This window comes from Fukomys damarensis, unplaced genomic scaffold, assembly GCF_012274545.1.
Source record: "Fukomys damarensis isolate Sample0158 unplaced genomic scaffold, DMR_v1.0_HiC HiC_scaffold_14, whole genome shotgun sequence".
NCBI classification, from domain to species: domain Eukaryota; kingdom Metazoa; phylum Chordata; class Mammalia; order Rodentia; family Bathyergidae; genus Fukomys; species Fukomys damarensis.
The window spans coordinates 26041535-26057623 of NW_022900926.1; the positions used below are offsets into that span (position 1 = coordinate 26041535).

At 35.8% G+C, this 16089-nt stretch overlaps 1 protein-coding gene across 5 annotated transcripts in view; it reads right to left on the reverse strand.

The window, feature by feature from the left end:
* Window positions 1–8023, reverse strand: part of Tulp4 (TUB like protein 4) — a 191751-nt gene extending 183728 nt beyond the window's left edge. For 4 of the 5 annotated variants that reach the window (XM_033763288.1, XM_033763286.1, XM_010625232.2 and 1 more), the window contains exon 1: window positions 5864–8023. In XM_033763288.1, the coding sequence (XP_033619179.1) occupies window positions 5864–6115 (252 nt within the window). In that variant the 5' untranslated portion in view covers window positions 6116–8023. The remainder of the gene's footprint in view (window positions 1–5863) is intronic. The other variant, XM_033763287.1, reaches the window with a different exon arrangement.
* Window positions 8024–16089: the final 8066 nt, after the last annotated feature.

Below are 16089 nucleotides of genomic sequence, written 5' to 3' on the forward strand. Positions count from 1 at the left end.
GTAAAAAGAAGACCATAGACTGTGAAAGGACAGAAAACTTCATGTAACAGGAGCTTCCCGCCCTTCCAAAAAAAGCAGGGGTAGCAATCTTATTCACAGACAAAGTAAGTTTCAAACTTAAACTGATTGAAAGAGACAAAGAAGTTCACTACATCCTTGAGAAGGGAACAATTCAAGAGGAAGAGATAACAAATAATTTATTTTTCATTTATTGAGTATGTCAGAAAGTATATATGCTTTTTTTTCCCTCTTTTTTTCTTCTTTTCCTTTTCCTTTTTCTTCCTCTGATGCTGGGGATTAAACTCGGCACATTGCTCTGGCTAGGCAGGTGCAGCACTATTGAGCTAAATCTCAGGCTTTACATTTCATATTTTTAAAATTTATCAATACATTAATCCTTGTCTCTATATGTTGGTCTACCAAATTGATGAGTTATTTTGGTTGTCATTTTCTTTGCTTTTTTATTTGAGAATTTATGAAATCTGTATATATTAGTATGAAAAATATTAAGGTCCATCTGTCATTTTCCTCTTTCATTTCTGCTTTCTACAAACTTCCTTTTCTGTCACTACAGCTTGTTTGTTTGGAAATTTGTTAAGATAAATGTTGTTATGTTATCAATATATCTTTGTACCTATTTTCTACTGATGACAAATATTAATTTTTAAGTAAATTTTATTATAACTATACTTAATCATTAATATCATTTAGTATCTGGTACATATTACAAATTCTCCAACTCCCTCAAAGATATTTGTTTTTTCTCAAATTATACAAATCACCAACATTCCACACATCACTGCACTGTTTTATTATACCTAAGTATATATTGTATTGTAGAAAATATGCATTGTGTATATGTGTGGGAGGTATGTTTTTACACATATGTGTGCACTATTAAATGAGAAACATGGTCAAGAATGTGGTAGGATTGTGCACATTTGGCATATTGATAGTTTCTCTGGTAATCGTATGATTTCTTTAAATTACATGCTTGACTTAATTCATAGTCATTCTTTTGAAGAATATTTTTTGGGAAGAATATTACATATCTATTGGTGTTAAATTCTATCATTATGCTTATAAAAATATAATAAAAATAAGTATGGGATATAATAAAATAGAAACAGAAAAATATGATCTTAAAAATGAATTTTTTTAGTTGATTTTGGATTTCAAATATAAGTATATTTTTTTCTGTGGGAAGTTTTGTTAGAAAATGTAAGTGGTACAATCAACAAGTATATGATATTTATCAATTAATAAAACCAAGGAGTTTATAAATCATAAAATTTTGAGGACAGTTTCTCAACTATAATATGTAACTTTGTTTTATTTATAAACACATTATTTCAAAAATATTATAGAAAATGAGAAAGAACATAATGTTTGAAGATCATATCAAACTAATGTATTTCGATTAGTCTGTGTTACATAAATTCTTGTTGATTTCATAGCCTTTTTTTGCTGCCATAAATATGTATATTTGAAATTTTTATTTAGTATCTTCATTTCTTGTTATCATGTATCTTTGCAATCTTTAATAAAAAAAAAAGTTTCAAAGATAGCCAGGCATAGTAGCATACACCAGTCGTCCCAACACTCTGAGAAGCTCAAACAGAAGACTGTAAGTTCAAATTATATCATGACCAAGTAGGCGTCATCCAGAGATGCAAGAATGGTTCAACATATACAAATTACTAAATGTAATACATCATAAAAAGGACCAAAATAATATCGATCATTTTGACAGATGCAAAATGAAAAAACCATTGACAAAATCCAACATCCATTTATAATTTTAAAAACTGAAGAAAATAGATATAGAAGGACATTACCTCAATCTGATAGAAGTGATTTATGATAAACTTACTGCCAACATCATACTAAATGGGGAAAAGCTGAAAGTTTTTCCTCTAAAATCAGGAGCAAGACAAGAATGCCCATTCCTGTTCAATATAGTACTCAAAATTATCAGAAAGAAGAGTCAGACAAAAGAAATAAAAGGGATGGGCCGGGGATTTAGCTCAGTGGTACCACACCTGCCTCACAAGCTCAAGGTCCTGAGTTCAACTTCTGGTACAGGGGTGGGGGTGGGGTTGTATAGAAAAGGATGAAATCACAGTATCATCATTTGAGGATGACATGATACTCTACATAGAAGACTCAAAGAAATTCCACCAAAAGACTCCTAGAGTTAATAACCAAATTTAGCAATGAAGCAGGATACAAAATCAACACACAAAAATCAACAGCGCTCCTGTAAACCAGTAGTGAACTTACTGAGAGAGAAATTAGGAAAAAAATACAATTCACAATAATATCAAGAAAAATTAAATATTTAGGAATTAACTTAACCAAGAAAGTGAAAGATCTCTACAATGAAAACTACAGCACTCCACAAAAGGAGACGATAGAGTACATCAGAAAATATAAAGATATCCTCTGTTCCTGCACAGGCACAATCAATATAGTCAAAATTGCCATACTTCCAAAATTGATCAACAGATTTAAAGCAATCCCTATCAAAATACTAACAGCATTATTCACAAAACTAAAGAAAACAATCCTAAAATATATATGGAACCAGAAGAGACTCAATAGCAAAAGCTAGTCTGGGCAAAAAGACCAAAGCCAGAGGCATCACATCACAGTTTTGAAGTTATATCACAAAGCCATAGTGATAAAATCAGTGTGATTCTGACAAAAAACAGACACGTGAATCAATGGAAGAGAACAGAAGATGCATAAACAATACCAAGTACATTCTATGGTTTAATCTTTGACAAAGGGGCCAAAAAACACACACTGGAGGAAAGACAGCCTCTTTAGTAAATGGTGCTGGGGAAACTGGTTCCACATGCAGAAGACTATATCTAGACCCATATCTCTCACGTGTGCTAAACTACATTCAAAATGGATCAGAATATTGAAAGGTACAGTAGAGGCTTTCCTGTTGGCTTTGAAGACCAAATGTATACTGTGGAGAAGCCACTATAGCAGGTCCAATGAACAGCCAGTAGAGTCCAAACGTCTCAGTCCTACAAACCCAACAACCTGCATAAGCCCGAATGAGGGTCCTGAGCCTCAGAGGTGCTCCCAGTTGCAGCTGGCACTGTATCTCCAAGCCTGTGAGATCTTGAGCAGAAGCCAAGTCACACTATGAAAGATTTCAGACCTTCAAGCACTGTGAGACTTGAAAAGGGTGCTGGTTTAAGCCATCAAGTTTGTAGTAATTTATTACACATCAACAGAAAATTGTGGTTTTCTTTTTTTTTGGTATCAAGGATCAAACTCAGGATTTTGAGCTTGCAAAGCAGGAAGCAGCACCACCAAGCTAAATCCCCAGTCTGAAAATTGTATCTTTTAAAAGAGTGGCCACTTAAAAGTACAGTAATGTATTTATTTGTATATGTACCCAATGTTGTATGACAATGTCTATAAAACATTATTTTTCACTCAAAAGAATGTTCTTAGTAAATTAAACTCAGACTAAGGAAAAGAATATCAAAATACATCTGGCTTCACAACTAAAACTTTTATACCTTTTTTTTCCTCTCACTGAGTTTATTGGTACATTTTAGGTATACAGTACATTTACATTCATCATTGGGATCTTGCACCTTTACATGACAGATCTTGGTTCTCATTTTTTCCCCTTGTCAAAACTTTTATACCTTGATGGTGTGGTATAAAATGGTACAATCACTTCAGAAAATTATTTGGCAATAACAAAATTGTCAAACTAACTGTCAAACCTCATATGCCAATACTGTGGCTCAGAAATTCTAAAGAAAGACATGCACTGCACACAGATATTCACAGGAGTGTTAGTTAGAATAGCCTCAAACTGGAAGTAATCCAAATGCTATCAACAGAATAATGAAAAAATTATGGTTATCTTTCTCTGATAGAAAATTAATATCAATTAAAAACAAATAGTATGCACACAAAGATGATTCTCACACATATTCTTGTTAATGAAAGTAGCCATACACACAAAATATGCAATAAAAAATGTGGATTACCTCTCAGTGGGGTTGTTATGACATGAATGTGTCTTGACAAAATTCACCTGAAAATTTATACCTCCACTGCGATGGAATTAAGAGGTATGGACTTTAGAAGTCAATTAGATCACATGGACTCTGCCTTGATGAGTGGGATTAGTGCCCTTATAAAGAAAGTTTGAGGGAGCTGGGTGTGGTGGCACATGCCTATAATCCCAGCACTCTGGAAGCTGAGGCAGGAGGATCTCTGTGAGAGTGAGGCCAGCCTGGGCTACACAGTTCAAGGCCAGACTAGACTATATAGCAAGGCCCCATCTCAAAAAATAAAAAGAAGCTTGAGGGAGACTACTATCTCATGGACCAACAAGACACTATCTAGGAAGCAGAAAGCAAATCTCCACCAGACATATTTAGTCAATCTGCTAGAGAACTGATCTGGGACTTTGCAAGCTTCAGAATAATGACCAATAAATTTTTGTTGTTTCTAAATTATTCTAAGGTGTTTTGTTATAGCAACAAGAATGAACTAAGATGGAATATAAATTTAGGAAGGAGCAAACAGGCCCTGTAACAGGTGGTAGAACTGTTCTATATTTTGATCTGGCTGGGGCTTCCATGGGTATTTGTACATATAAATCAACACTAAGATGTACATAATATAGTAACACTTTAATATGTGTTAAGTAGTTTGCTCAAAATTAATTCATTGAAATCCTAACCTCAAGGCAATGGAATTAGGAAGTGGGGCCTTTAGGAAAAGATGGAACTGGTAGTCTCCTGAGAGGTCCCAGAGAAACACTCAAGCTCATTCCATCAAAGAGAAAACATCACTGTACAACCCTGAAGGCCCTACCAGAATCTAACATGTTGGCACCTAATCTCAGACTTCCAATTTCCAAAACTATTTGAAATAAGTTTATATATTAATCAGCCCCCCCAATCTGTAATATTTTGTTATAGCAGGCTAAATGGACTAAGACATATACTCCAAAAATATTTTTGCTTCTCTACAACAGCTTTTCAGTAACCATAAGTGACATTTTAAGATGCCCGATGTAGGCATTGATTACTCATAAGAAAACACCCTGAAAGAAAGCTAGTAAATAAAACACGAATACTGTCAAAATGCTATACAAGTACACATTTGTAACATTATTTACAAGAAATTATCAGTCATGGTCTTCTTTTAAACATAGTGCCTAACATACAAACTTTGCTCAGTAAATTTAGTTGAAATTCACAATAAATTTCAAAGACAATACCAGTTTCTGAATTAGAAGACCAAAGAAATCTGTATGTATGTATATATACATAGCATAATAAGCCCAACACAGCAGATCTCAGAGTAAGGAAAAATTATGGCTGTTGTCCAATTAATGACTTCTTTTCAATTCCAAGAAATACAAGTCAAGTGTTAAACCCTCACCAAAGAAATACAGGTATTACCTTGGTGAGGTGAAGACAGCACCATTTTTACTTTCACAGTCTTACATGTTGGTAGTGGTCACTATTTGCTGTGGAGACTTGGAGCATAAGAAATTACCCCAGACATGGAGAGAAAGTACCCTGGCCTCCCTGTCACTGGGCATCAGACAGGCAGCTGCCACTCTCAGGCAGAGAGGAAAACAGGGACATGGGGGACAAATGACCCATTTAGTTCACTCACAGTCCACTGCGAACTGTGTGGCGACCTTAGCATCTTTCCTACTAGAGAACAGGAAACAGTTCAGAAGAATGAGTCTCACTAGCAGCAAGACTAAGAAATTAAGAGTAAAGGACATTTCAAATGCAAGAGGATCTTAAAAGGCAACTAAAATTACCAGGCAAAAAGCAAAATAAAAATCACACCTCACCTCACTATTGTGGCCCCGGAGGTTGAAGTTTATCCTCTGTGGAGTACTCCTGTCCCTGCGACAATGGCTGGAGGTGAAAGTCACCCCCACTACACCGCGCCCATTGCCTGTGGCCAGCCAGCCTTCCTCATAGTAGCGCCTCCTACACACAGGCTTCTCTTTCTCACTCTTGGGAACGCGACCCTTCCAGGACAGGCAGAGGATGTTGGAGTCGCTGCAAAGCACAGGTCCATGTTCTACTGCTGCATACATACTTTTTTCAATGAATTATTTTACTTAAAAAGTAATGGTTAATGCTGAAAATCTTAAACCAATTTCTTTATTGGTTTATTTTATTTTTGGGATTGACGTGCTTGGTTTTCCCCCCTTTTAGTTAAGACTGACTTGAAGCTTAGAAGGTCAGTATTTTATAAAGATCCACCAAATGCATAGTGAAAAAATTCCTCTATAAAAGATGATGGCAGTCTGCTAAGAAAAGGTAATGCTTAAAAAAAACATGGGGTCCATTTTTATTTTCAAGTCCTTAGAGGAAGAATACACTGTTCCTTTGGAGAAAGAGCATCATTAATAAGTGGTGATCAAGAAACAGATTTCTTCTTTTTTACTGAACTTAGTTATTCTCATTCAGCCTGAGATTCCAGTTTTGTGTAATGTGATTCCAGAGACTAAGAGTTTCAATACATAGATTTCAAGTAACTTAAGGCTTTTTAAGAATCCTTCTAGCTGGAATTTTCTCTTCAAAAGTTCAGATGTAGAGACAGAACATACAGGATCATCTTCTATAGCCACCCTCTGGCATGTTTTCTGAACTAGACAAATTTCTGCTGCAAAAGCTGAAAAAGATTGCATAAAGGGAAATAAAGGCACACAAACTGTGCAAAATAGACCAGAGTTTGTGCAGACAGCAGTCCAATTTTAGGAAGAAAAACACTCTTCCTCACTATTCAGAACCAGGAATTTCCTATCTTAATGCTGGGCCCTGTGTCCCCTGGGAACGCAGGGTTCCCTGGGACAACTCCTCTGCCAGCCAGCAGACCCCTCAGTGCCATAGAGGCTAAAAAGCAAGGTCCTTCAGCAGAGGCAGACTAAAGCTATTAAAGCAGACCAAGTATTTGCCTTAGGGTAGTCCTAATTCTGCTTGCTAACAGAGTAACACTCGTGTTTCTTTTGGTGGACTCTTTCTCACTTTCCAGTTACTTCTTCTCTATTCCTAAAGCTCATGTACTTCTTCATTTCAATGAAAAAAAATAATCTCAGCATTAAGTCCATCAAGTAATCTTCTCATATGCAAGTGTTCTTAGACTCAATACAGCTGATAATCCCTCTAACCACACACCCAGGCTAGCATCAGAGTCCCTAGGATTGCACAATTGCCCCAGAGTCACTGTGCAGATGGGCACCTTCTTGTTCACATTCAGAGCTTGTTTCCACAGCCTTTCATCCAGGCAAAAGGATGCTTTGCTTGGGTTTTCCTTGATGTTTACTTTTGTAATTAATGGTTCCAAATGCTATTTTAAGATATCCTACAGGTACAGAAAAGGAAAATAATAAATTAAAATCCTCAAATACAGTTAACTGAAAAGGGCAAAGTGATGGAATTAGTTCAATGTTCAGACTTGCCCCATCACACCTGAACTTGCTTTCCTTGTCACAACCACAGTAAAAGTTACTTTTCAGTCCAGAATTTTAAATTCTGTCCAAATCACCAAACCTAATTAAAAATAAAGTGCAAAAACACTGCATGATCCCACCTGCAATGTTGAATTCACACTTCTGTGATCACCTTCTATTTCCTTCTTTAAATTGGAGAGGTATTTTTGAGGCTTAATCTACGCAATTTTTTTTCTTCTTTTTGCAAATTCTCTTTACCCATGAAGGCCATATGGAAAATTGGCCATTAGTGATATACTTTTCTCCCTGGGCTCCTGTGCCCAGCAATGTCAAGTTGCTCCATCTGATTCTTAAATTAAATTTCATCAGTTGTAAAACTCCCAAATGTGCACAAGAATGAGCCTGTCTTCTCATGTAAATGTGTATATATAGAAAGAAGGTTTCAAATATACATAAACACACTCTTCAACTAGCACTTGAAGCATTTGTTTCCCCAGTTATTTCAGGAACCATCAGGTTGATCTTGGCTTGAAGGCGTTGGAGTCTTACAAATCTGTAAAACAAAACAAAAAAGATATGAAAAAAAGAACTTTAAAACATTAAGTAGTAAAAGTTCTAACAGAATAACTGCTATAACTGAAATTGGAGACCCATCTTTACACTTACAATCTATCAAATGACTGCACTAATAGGTAAAATTAAAGTAGCAAAAGGATATGAATTTCAGGAAAATATACCATTGTTTGACTAGCATGTACCATCGTATTAAATTTACCTGTGGCTAGGCATTATCTGAATAAAATCATTATCTCAATTTTTTGCATTATACTGTCCTAATACTGTGGGCCCTAAATGTGCAACTTTATTCCTTCAAAGGCCACGATCTCTGATAAATCTCGCATTCTCTAAAAGGAGACTCAAGAGGCTAGAGAAGCTCTGAACTGATCTTTTCCCGATCAGTTAAAGATAGTCCTAAGGACACAAAGCAGCAAAAGCCTTTAAAAGCCCTCTGTCCTTGACTGTTGGCAGGTCCCAGATGTTTGTTTAGCTTTTAAATTGTCCATGAGCAACAGTCCTAGACAATCTATCTCTAGCAAATTCACCCTTATCTTCCTTCCTACTGCTTGAATTACAGGCTTACATCATATCCTCTACAGAGGCTGCAAGTTTGTCTCTAACTTCCCCACTCCCATTCTACAGGGCTCTCAGAGTAAACTTTCTTATATGCAGCAGTGAATTTACAGATGCTGAAGAGCCAGAGCAGGGCCACAGTATTTGCATTTCTATCATGAGACATGCTAATTTTGCTGATCAAAAGAACCTTGAGCACCACTGGCTTATGAAATCAAGTCCCAGCAAGATTCTCTTATAAAAAGTACTTTCATAGTAATACAAGGACAAATTCTGCTGTCTTCTCTGTGTCACATTTGTAACAATGGTGCAAAAGCAACAGAGATCAAACTGTCAGCTCTAGTACTAAGCAAGAGAGGAGGGCTATTGTTAATCAGTAGTCCATAAATTTTTTAGTCAGTTTCACTTTTGAATGTATTTAATCCAATGGTAAAAAAGTATTACTTTTTTTTTTTTTTTTGAGACAGAATACTGTTATGATGCCCAATCTGGACTCAAACTCATGATTCACCCGCTGATTCAGCCTCCCAAGTAATTGAAAATACAGATACAAACAACAATATATCTGGCAGCAGTAAAAATTACTAATTTAATTAAAAATTTACTAAATATTGATCCTCAAATTCATAGTTTTTTGTTTTTTGGGGTTTTTTTTTTTGGTACCGGGGATTGAACTCAGGTCCTTGCGCTTGCAAGGCACGCCACCGAACCGCTGAGCTACATCCCCGGCTGCTAGTTCATAGCTTAATAGTGTTTTAAAATAGTAAGTGCTTCTAATGACTACTATACATGTAATCCCAAGAAAAAGCATTTGTGCTGCAGTTTAAATTGCAAATTTAAATTGGTTTTTTTTTTTCATGGTATACATACCATGTTTACTGAAAAAAAATTATAAACTATGGTTATCTGATTTGGGTATTTGGCAGACATTTTCTTGAACATGAACAAAGTGAGTCCCTTACTACAAAGAAAACAACTGACAGTATTTGTTGCCAATGATAAAACTGAGCTTTCAAGTTAAAATTAGAATTCAGAAAAATCAATGTATGTCACTAAGAACTTAACAGCTCACTAAAACTTAAAGATGTTACTCATAAAATTGGGTAAAAAACTAATAAATGTATTTTTTTATTTTGTATTTTATACTGTGCTGCTATAGTCTGGATGTGGTTTGTCTTCCACAGGTTCAGGTACTGGAAGTTTGGTCCCCACAACGGCAGTACCGAAACACAGTTGGACCTTTACGAGGTGGAAACTAATGGGGGTGACTGCATTGTAACCAATCTTATAAAGGGGTCAATGTTGGTCTTATGTAGTGGGTTAGGTCTCACAGTAATGGATTAGCTCCTAACAGAGCAGCCTGTTGTAAAACAATGAGCCTGGCCTCTTCCTGATTTCTCTTGCTTCCTCTATAGCCATGGGATCTCTCACAAGTGCTTCTGGTACAGGACATTATCTACCACATTATGACACAGGCGTAGGCACTTACCAGAGGCCAACAGATGGAACTAACCAATTTTGGAGCCTCAGCCTCCAAAACTATACATGAAATAGACCTTTTAATTTATAAGTTACCCAGCCTCAGGGTATTTTGTCACAATACAAAATAGAGTAATATATGTCAATATCTGAAATACTCACATCCTTGGTGAACCAGTATTTTCCAAATGTCTAATGATAACAGAAATTGTACCTGAATAAAAGATCCATTCAAGGCACAAGACAAATGGATTTTAATGTAACTAAGTATGAAAAATTGATAGATTTCAAAATTCTATGCTAACCTTTAAAAAACTACAACTTGTTGCATTTGGGTCTAATATCAAAGAAAAATATTCAAGGTTCTATGAAAAAAATATTAAAATAGTATTTTTTCAACTGTTGGTGTAAGATTAGATTTTCTTTATACATTTCAACCAAAACAACATATTGCAACAGATAAAATGCAGAACTAAATGAGTACCTAGCCCTTTTAACAAGCTAGACACTAGAAATAATTGCCAAAATATAAAATAGTACATATCCTTAATAAATTTATTTTAGAAGTTATTTTTTATAAAAATATTACTTATTTAATGGATTTCAAAAAATGAGTTAGATTCTTTGAGATATTTGCTTTAATTTTTTCATATGGTATAGATCAATAGATAACCATATAAATAATAGCTCACTGGGTTTTCAATAATTTCTTATGAATTAAACAAAAATAAAGGGTCTTGACACCAAAAATCTTGAAAACCACTGATACATATATGTAAATCTTAAATGATATTAAAGTATGTAGGACAAATTTCTATAATAAAAGCTCAAGCCAGGTATGGTGGCACACATATGTAATCCTAGCCACTAGGAAGGCTGAGGCAAAAAGATCACAAGTTCAAAACCAGGTTGGACAATTTGGTGAGATTCTGTATCTGTTTGTTTGTTTTTGTTTGTTTGTTTGTTTTTTGGTACCAGGGATTGAATTCAGGACCTTACGCTTGCAAGGCAGGTGCTGGAAACACTGGGCTAAATCCCCGGCCTGTCTCTGTTTTTTTAAAAAACAGGGTTGGGAGATGTAGCTCAGTGATAGAGCACTTCGTTAGCATGCACAAGGCCCTGGGTATAATCTCCAGTGAGAGGGGAGCACACAACTCAAGATGTTTCATTTTATATATATTCTTATGGGTTTTAACCAAACTTTGAAAATATCAGTACTCTTTTTGCTTTTTGTGACAGGGTCTCACTATGTATTTAAGGCTGGCCTTGAACTTACTATGTAGTCCAGACTAGCCTCAAACTCAGGGCAATCCTCTTGCCCTACACCCTCCTAAGTGCTGAGTGCCAGCCTCAGTGCCATCTGCATTAAGACTAAATATGGCAGATATTAATCATTAGAAAAACATGACATGCTACTTCATTATGGCTTAAAGTGGATAATGGATACAAAAATCTAACAACAAAGAAGCACAACCCATCATCCTAATTTGTGAAAAGCTGGAGCCAATTTTGAACTGCCATTAAGGGAATGGGTAATGTCAAGTACTCTTCCATTCTGCCTTTCTCATAGTGATGGAAAAAGAGCGTAGTTTTTAAGGAATTCTAAGATTGTTAAATAAATACTAGGTAAGGAGGCTTGACACAAAAAGATTGAAAGCAAAGTAACCAACTGAAAGCAGGAATTTGAATAGATGTACACCAATGCTTGAAGCAGCATGATTCAAGAGAGCCAAAAGGCAGAAACAATCCAATGTGAATAAACAAAATAGGGTATTATACACACAATTCAACAAAATACTATTTAGCCCTAAAAAGGAAGGAAGTTCTGATACATGCAAAAATGTGAATAAACCTTGAAGGCACTATGGTGAAACATGACAGTAAGAAAACATAAATACTTTATGATTCCATTTATATTAACAACCTACAATAGCCACACTCATAGAGAATGAGTCTCATTAGAAGGGTAGGTATCAGGTATCAGGGGTTGAGGGAAGGGGAGAATGGAGAATTTAGTAGGTTCAGAGTGTCAGTTTTGTAAGATGAAAAGTCTGGAGATAAGTGGCCCCAAAAAATGTAAATGTGCTTTAATGACACAGAACTGTACTTTTAAAATGTTAAAAACAGTAAATTTAATGTTATGTATATTTCACCTCAATTTTCAAAGTTCAGATAATTTTTTAAAAAGAAACTTCATAAGCCTGTCTGTCAATAATAGACTGAAAGTAAAACCTCAGCTTGTCATGAAAATTGTAACACAGGCCTCAGAGCAACATAAGCAACACCGATTTCTGTATTCTGGCCCAAACCTGCTTCCAATAACTAAGCTGACTTTCAGGACATTTCTATGATCACTAAAAAACCTATTCCTGCTTTTAAGAGGCTATAATCTTAAACCAAACTACAAATGTGCCTGAATTATGTGAAGGACTGGAGGCCAGTAAACAAATTCATAAGATGCTTCTCTTAAGACTTTCCCATTCTATCCAGACCTAATGGATAAATCAAGAGTCCAGAATATGGGAAAATACAACTTAGAGATGGAATGGTACATTGTTGCGAGAATAAAATCCTGCAGTTATTATACATATACTTGAATTAATCAAGTCTTAATTGAACATCTTAATGAATCAAATCTTTTTTTTTTTTTTTTTTTTTTTTTTTTTGGTACCAGGGATCAAACTCGGGCCCTGGCACTTGTGAGGCAGGCACCAGAACCACTGAGCTAGATCCCCAGACGTTAATGAATCAAATTTTAATGGAACTTCTATTATGCAAAAGTCTCTGTGATGTGTTCTCTGCCTCTCTGGGCTTCAATATACTGCTTTCTAACTTGAGTTATTTTGGCTATGTTTTACCCACAAATATTCACTGGGTCTAAGGCAGTCCTAACTGATCTTTAATCAATTTCATTCAAAAACTAGTTCAAATTTGCCTTCAAAGACTGTCCCTTTTTTGGGTACTGAAAATTGAACTCAGGACCTTCCACTTGCCAGGCAGGCACAGATTCCCTGAACTATGTCCCCAGATCTCAAAGACTATCTTATAAGGAAGGGATATTCTCAGCAATCACTTGTTATCTGCTATTTACAAACATATGCAAATATCTACACTATGAAGGTGAAAAACTGTAATGTCACTGCAAACATAATGGGGAATAATATATATGATATCATATATATGATATACATATGATATCATATGTATTATATATTATCATATGTGATATATATGGTGTCATATATTATCGTATATATGATATATAATATTTTGAGAATTAAGAGGTAAAGAATGATATTATTCTTTACCTCTTAATTCTCAAAACATGCTAGTGAAATAAACACATGTATAAATGATTATGTCCGGAATTATTCCAAAGATGCAGTTATGCATTTCTGAATCATTTTCCCATTCACTTGCACTGTAAATTTTAGATATGCAGTTGACACAAAGTTCTGTTTTGGTTCAGACACCACCAGTTCCTTTGATGAAGTACACAGAAGCCCTGAGCATGTGAGAATCATAGAGTCTTGTCTACTTGTGAAGATCTATTTCTGTATTTAATTAAATTACCCATACACCTGTACATCATATTCTCTGTGCAAATGTTTTACTCCAATTTGAGTGCCACTTGAAATTCCAAACAGTAATCATATACTTAAATTTTTATACGGCACTGAACATGGCACATACTCTTAAGTGAAATAAATAGGGCCCACACGTGTAAATATTGAATAGTTTCTCTGGTGTGAAAAACTAAGAGTCTAAATAAGTTTCAAATAGTATAACTGATAATGTTTTTTGGTTTTTTTGTTTTGTTTTGTTTGAGACAGGGTCTCACTATGTAGTTGAGACTGACTTGGAACTCACTACGTAGCCCAGGCTGGTCTCAAACTCACAGCAATCCCCCTGCCTCAGCCTCCGAATGCTGGGATTACAGGCGTGCGCCACCACGCCCGGCTCACTGATAATATCAAATACGAAGAAAAGGGTTTTTAAGGAAGTTGGAAATAATTAAGTACAGACTAAATTGAATGAGGTTCTCTATGTGAACACCAGATCAATACCAGTCCTACAAACTGAGGATGGTGATACACACCTGTAATCCCAGTATTATAGAAGCCGAGATACACGGATTACAAGTCTGAGTCCAGCCTGCAAAACTTAGTGATTTAGCAAAACCCTTCTCAAAAAATCAAAGACAGGGCTCAGTGCAAAAACCCTGGGTTCAATCCCCAGTATCACCCCACCCCAAAGAAACCACAGCCATTCAAAACTAGCATCTTCCAAAAGCCTAAGGCTGATGGGCATCATACCTTATGTGAGTAAAAGAATCCAAGGCCATGAGTCCACTACCATGTTCAGAGAACTGCAACAAGATGCATTTTCAGAAGAAGTTACCAGCTATTTATTTTCCATGCCTGATTTAATAAACCAGTTCTAGAAACATGAATGGAGCTTACAAGACAAACAGTTTGATTACTACTAGTTTTAAAGACAGTGGAGCTAGATACCTCCTAGAATTAATTACACTTGAAATGTAGATATTCAAATTGGGTTGGGGCTGGGGATTTTGCTCAGTGGTTCCACCACCTGCCTTGCAAGCACAAGGACCCGAGTTCAATCACCAGTACCAAAAAAAAAAAAAAAACAAACAAACACTATGGCACCACATAAGGGTTCACTAGTATCACAAGACGTCAGGTATGTTAATTTTAAGAGAGAATTACATTTATCAAAACAAAAACTGAAAAAACACAATATCCAGTGTCACATAGTGCATGGAGAAATGAGACAGTAATTCAATTATGTAATTCAAAAGACTTAAAATGATGCAAGTCTTTTGATTATTCATCAATTTTACTTTAGAATTTTATCCTAGGGAAATAATCTTGGGTTGTGCAAAGACAGAAAAATCTCCACCACAGTATTTTTATAAGAAAAAAGTCTAGAATAGTCTATACACCTAAAATGAGATACTAGTTCAACAAATGTTGATAGAGACATAAAACAGAATACCACACAAACCAGGTGTGGCACGCATCTGTCAGCTCAGCACTTGAGAGGCTGGGCTTGCCTGGGCTACACAGTTGTTCAAGGCCAGCATGAACTACATAGTGAAACAGAATACCACACAACCACTCATAAATATACTTTATGAGTATGAAATGGAAAGATGTTCTCAGTAACCCAGAAAAAGTGAAATTACACATTATACTTCCAGGATGCTCAAATGGGCCTGCCCATTATTAATAACTATATCTTGGGTAAATAACACACAAACATAATTTTTAATTGCTGAATTTACAAAGTAAGGGAAATCCCCAAGGGAAACATACACATAAAAATAGGATAAAGCCTGGGTCATCTAAGGGACAAATGCAGACATAAGCCCTGGAGTCAGAATTAGCATGACCAATCATTACAGTTTGCTCAGAACTATTCCACTGTTATCACTAAAAGTCCCACATCCCAGAAATCTGCTCAGTCCTAGGCAAATCACACAATTAGTCACTCTACAGATCATCCAAACTTTGGGCCAAGGGGTGAGTGGGAGTGAGGATGCAAGACGACATGAACATAAGTCACACAATGAACAAGGCTACCAAGCTAAACTTCTCCTAGAATCTGAGCACACATTGGCGCAAGGTCTGAGCAAATACAAATCTTATCTGCACACCAACATTCCCAATCTAGGACACAGAAAAGGCTCAATAAAAAAATCACTACTTTAGAAAAAACAAATTTAGATCCCCAAGCTTTCAATAAATAGAATGCGCATAATCAGAATTTAAAATAGCTAGGTTTAAGCCAGGCCTGGTGGTTCATGCCTGTAATCTCATCACTCTGGGAGGCTGAGGCAAGAGGATCACTTAAAAGTCTAGCCTGGACAATTTATCGACTTAAGTGAGACTCTGTCCCAAACTGAAAAAAAAATTTTAAAGGGCTGGAGATATAGTTCAATGCAAAGGCCCTGGGTTGAATCTCCAGTACCACAAAAAAAA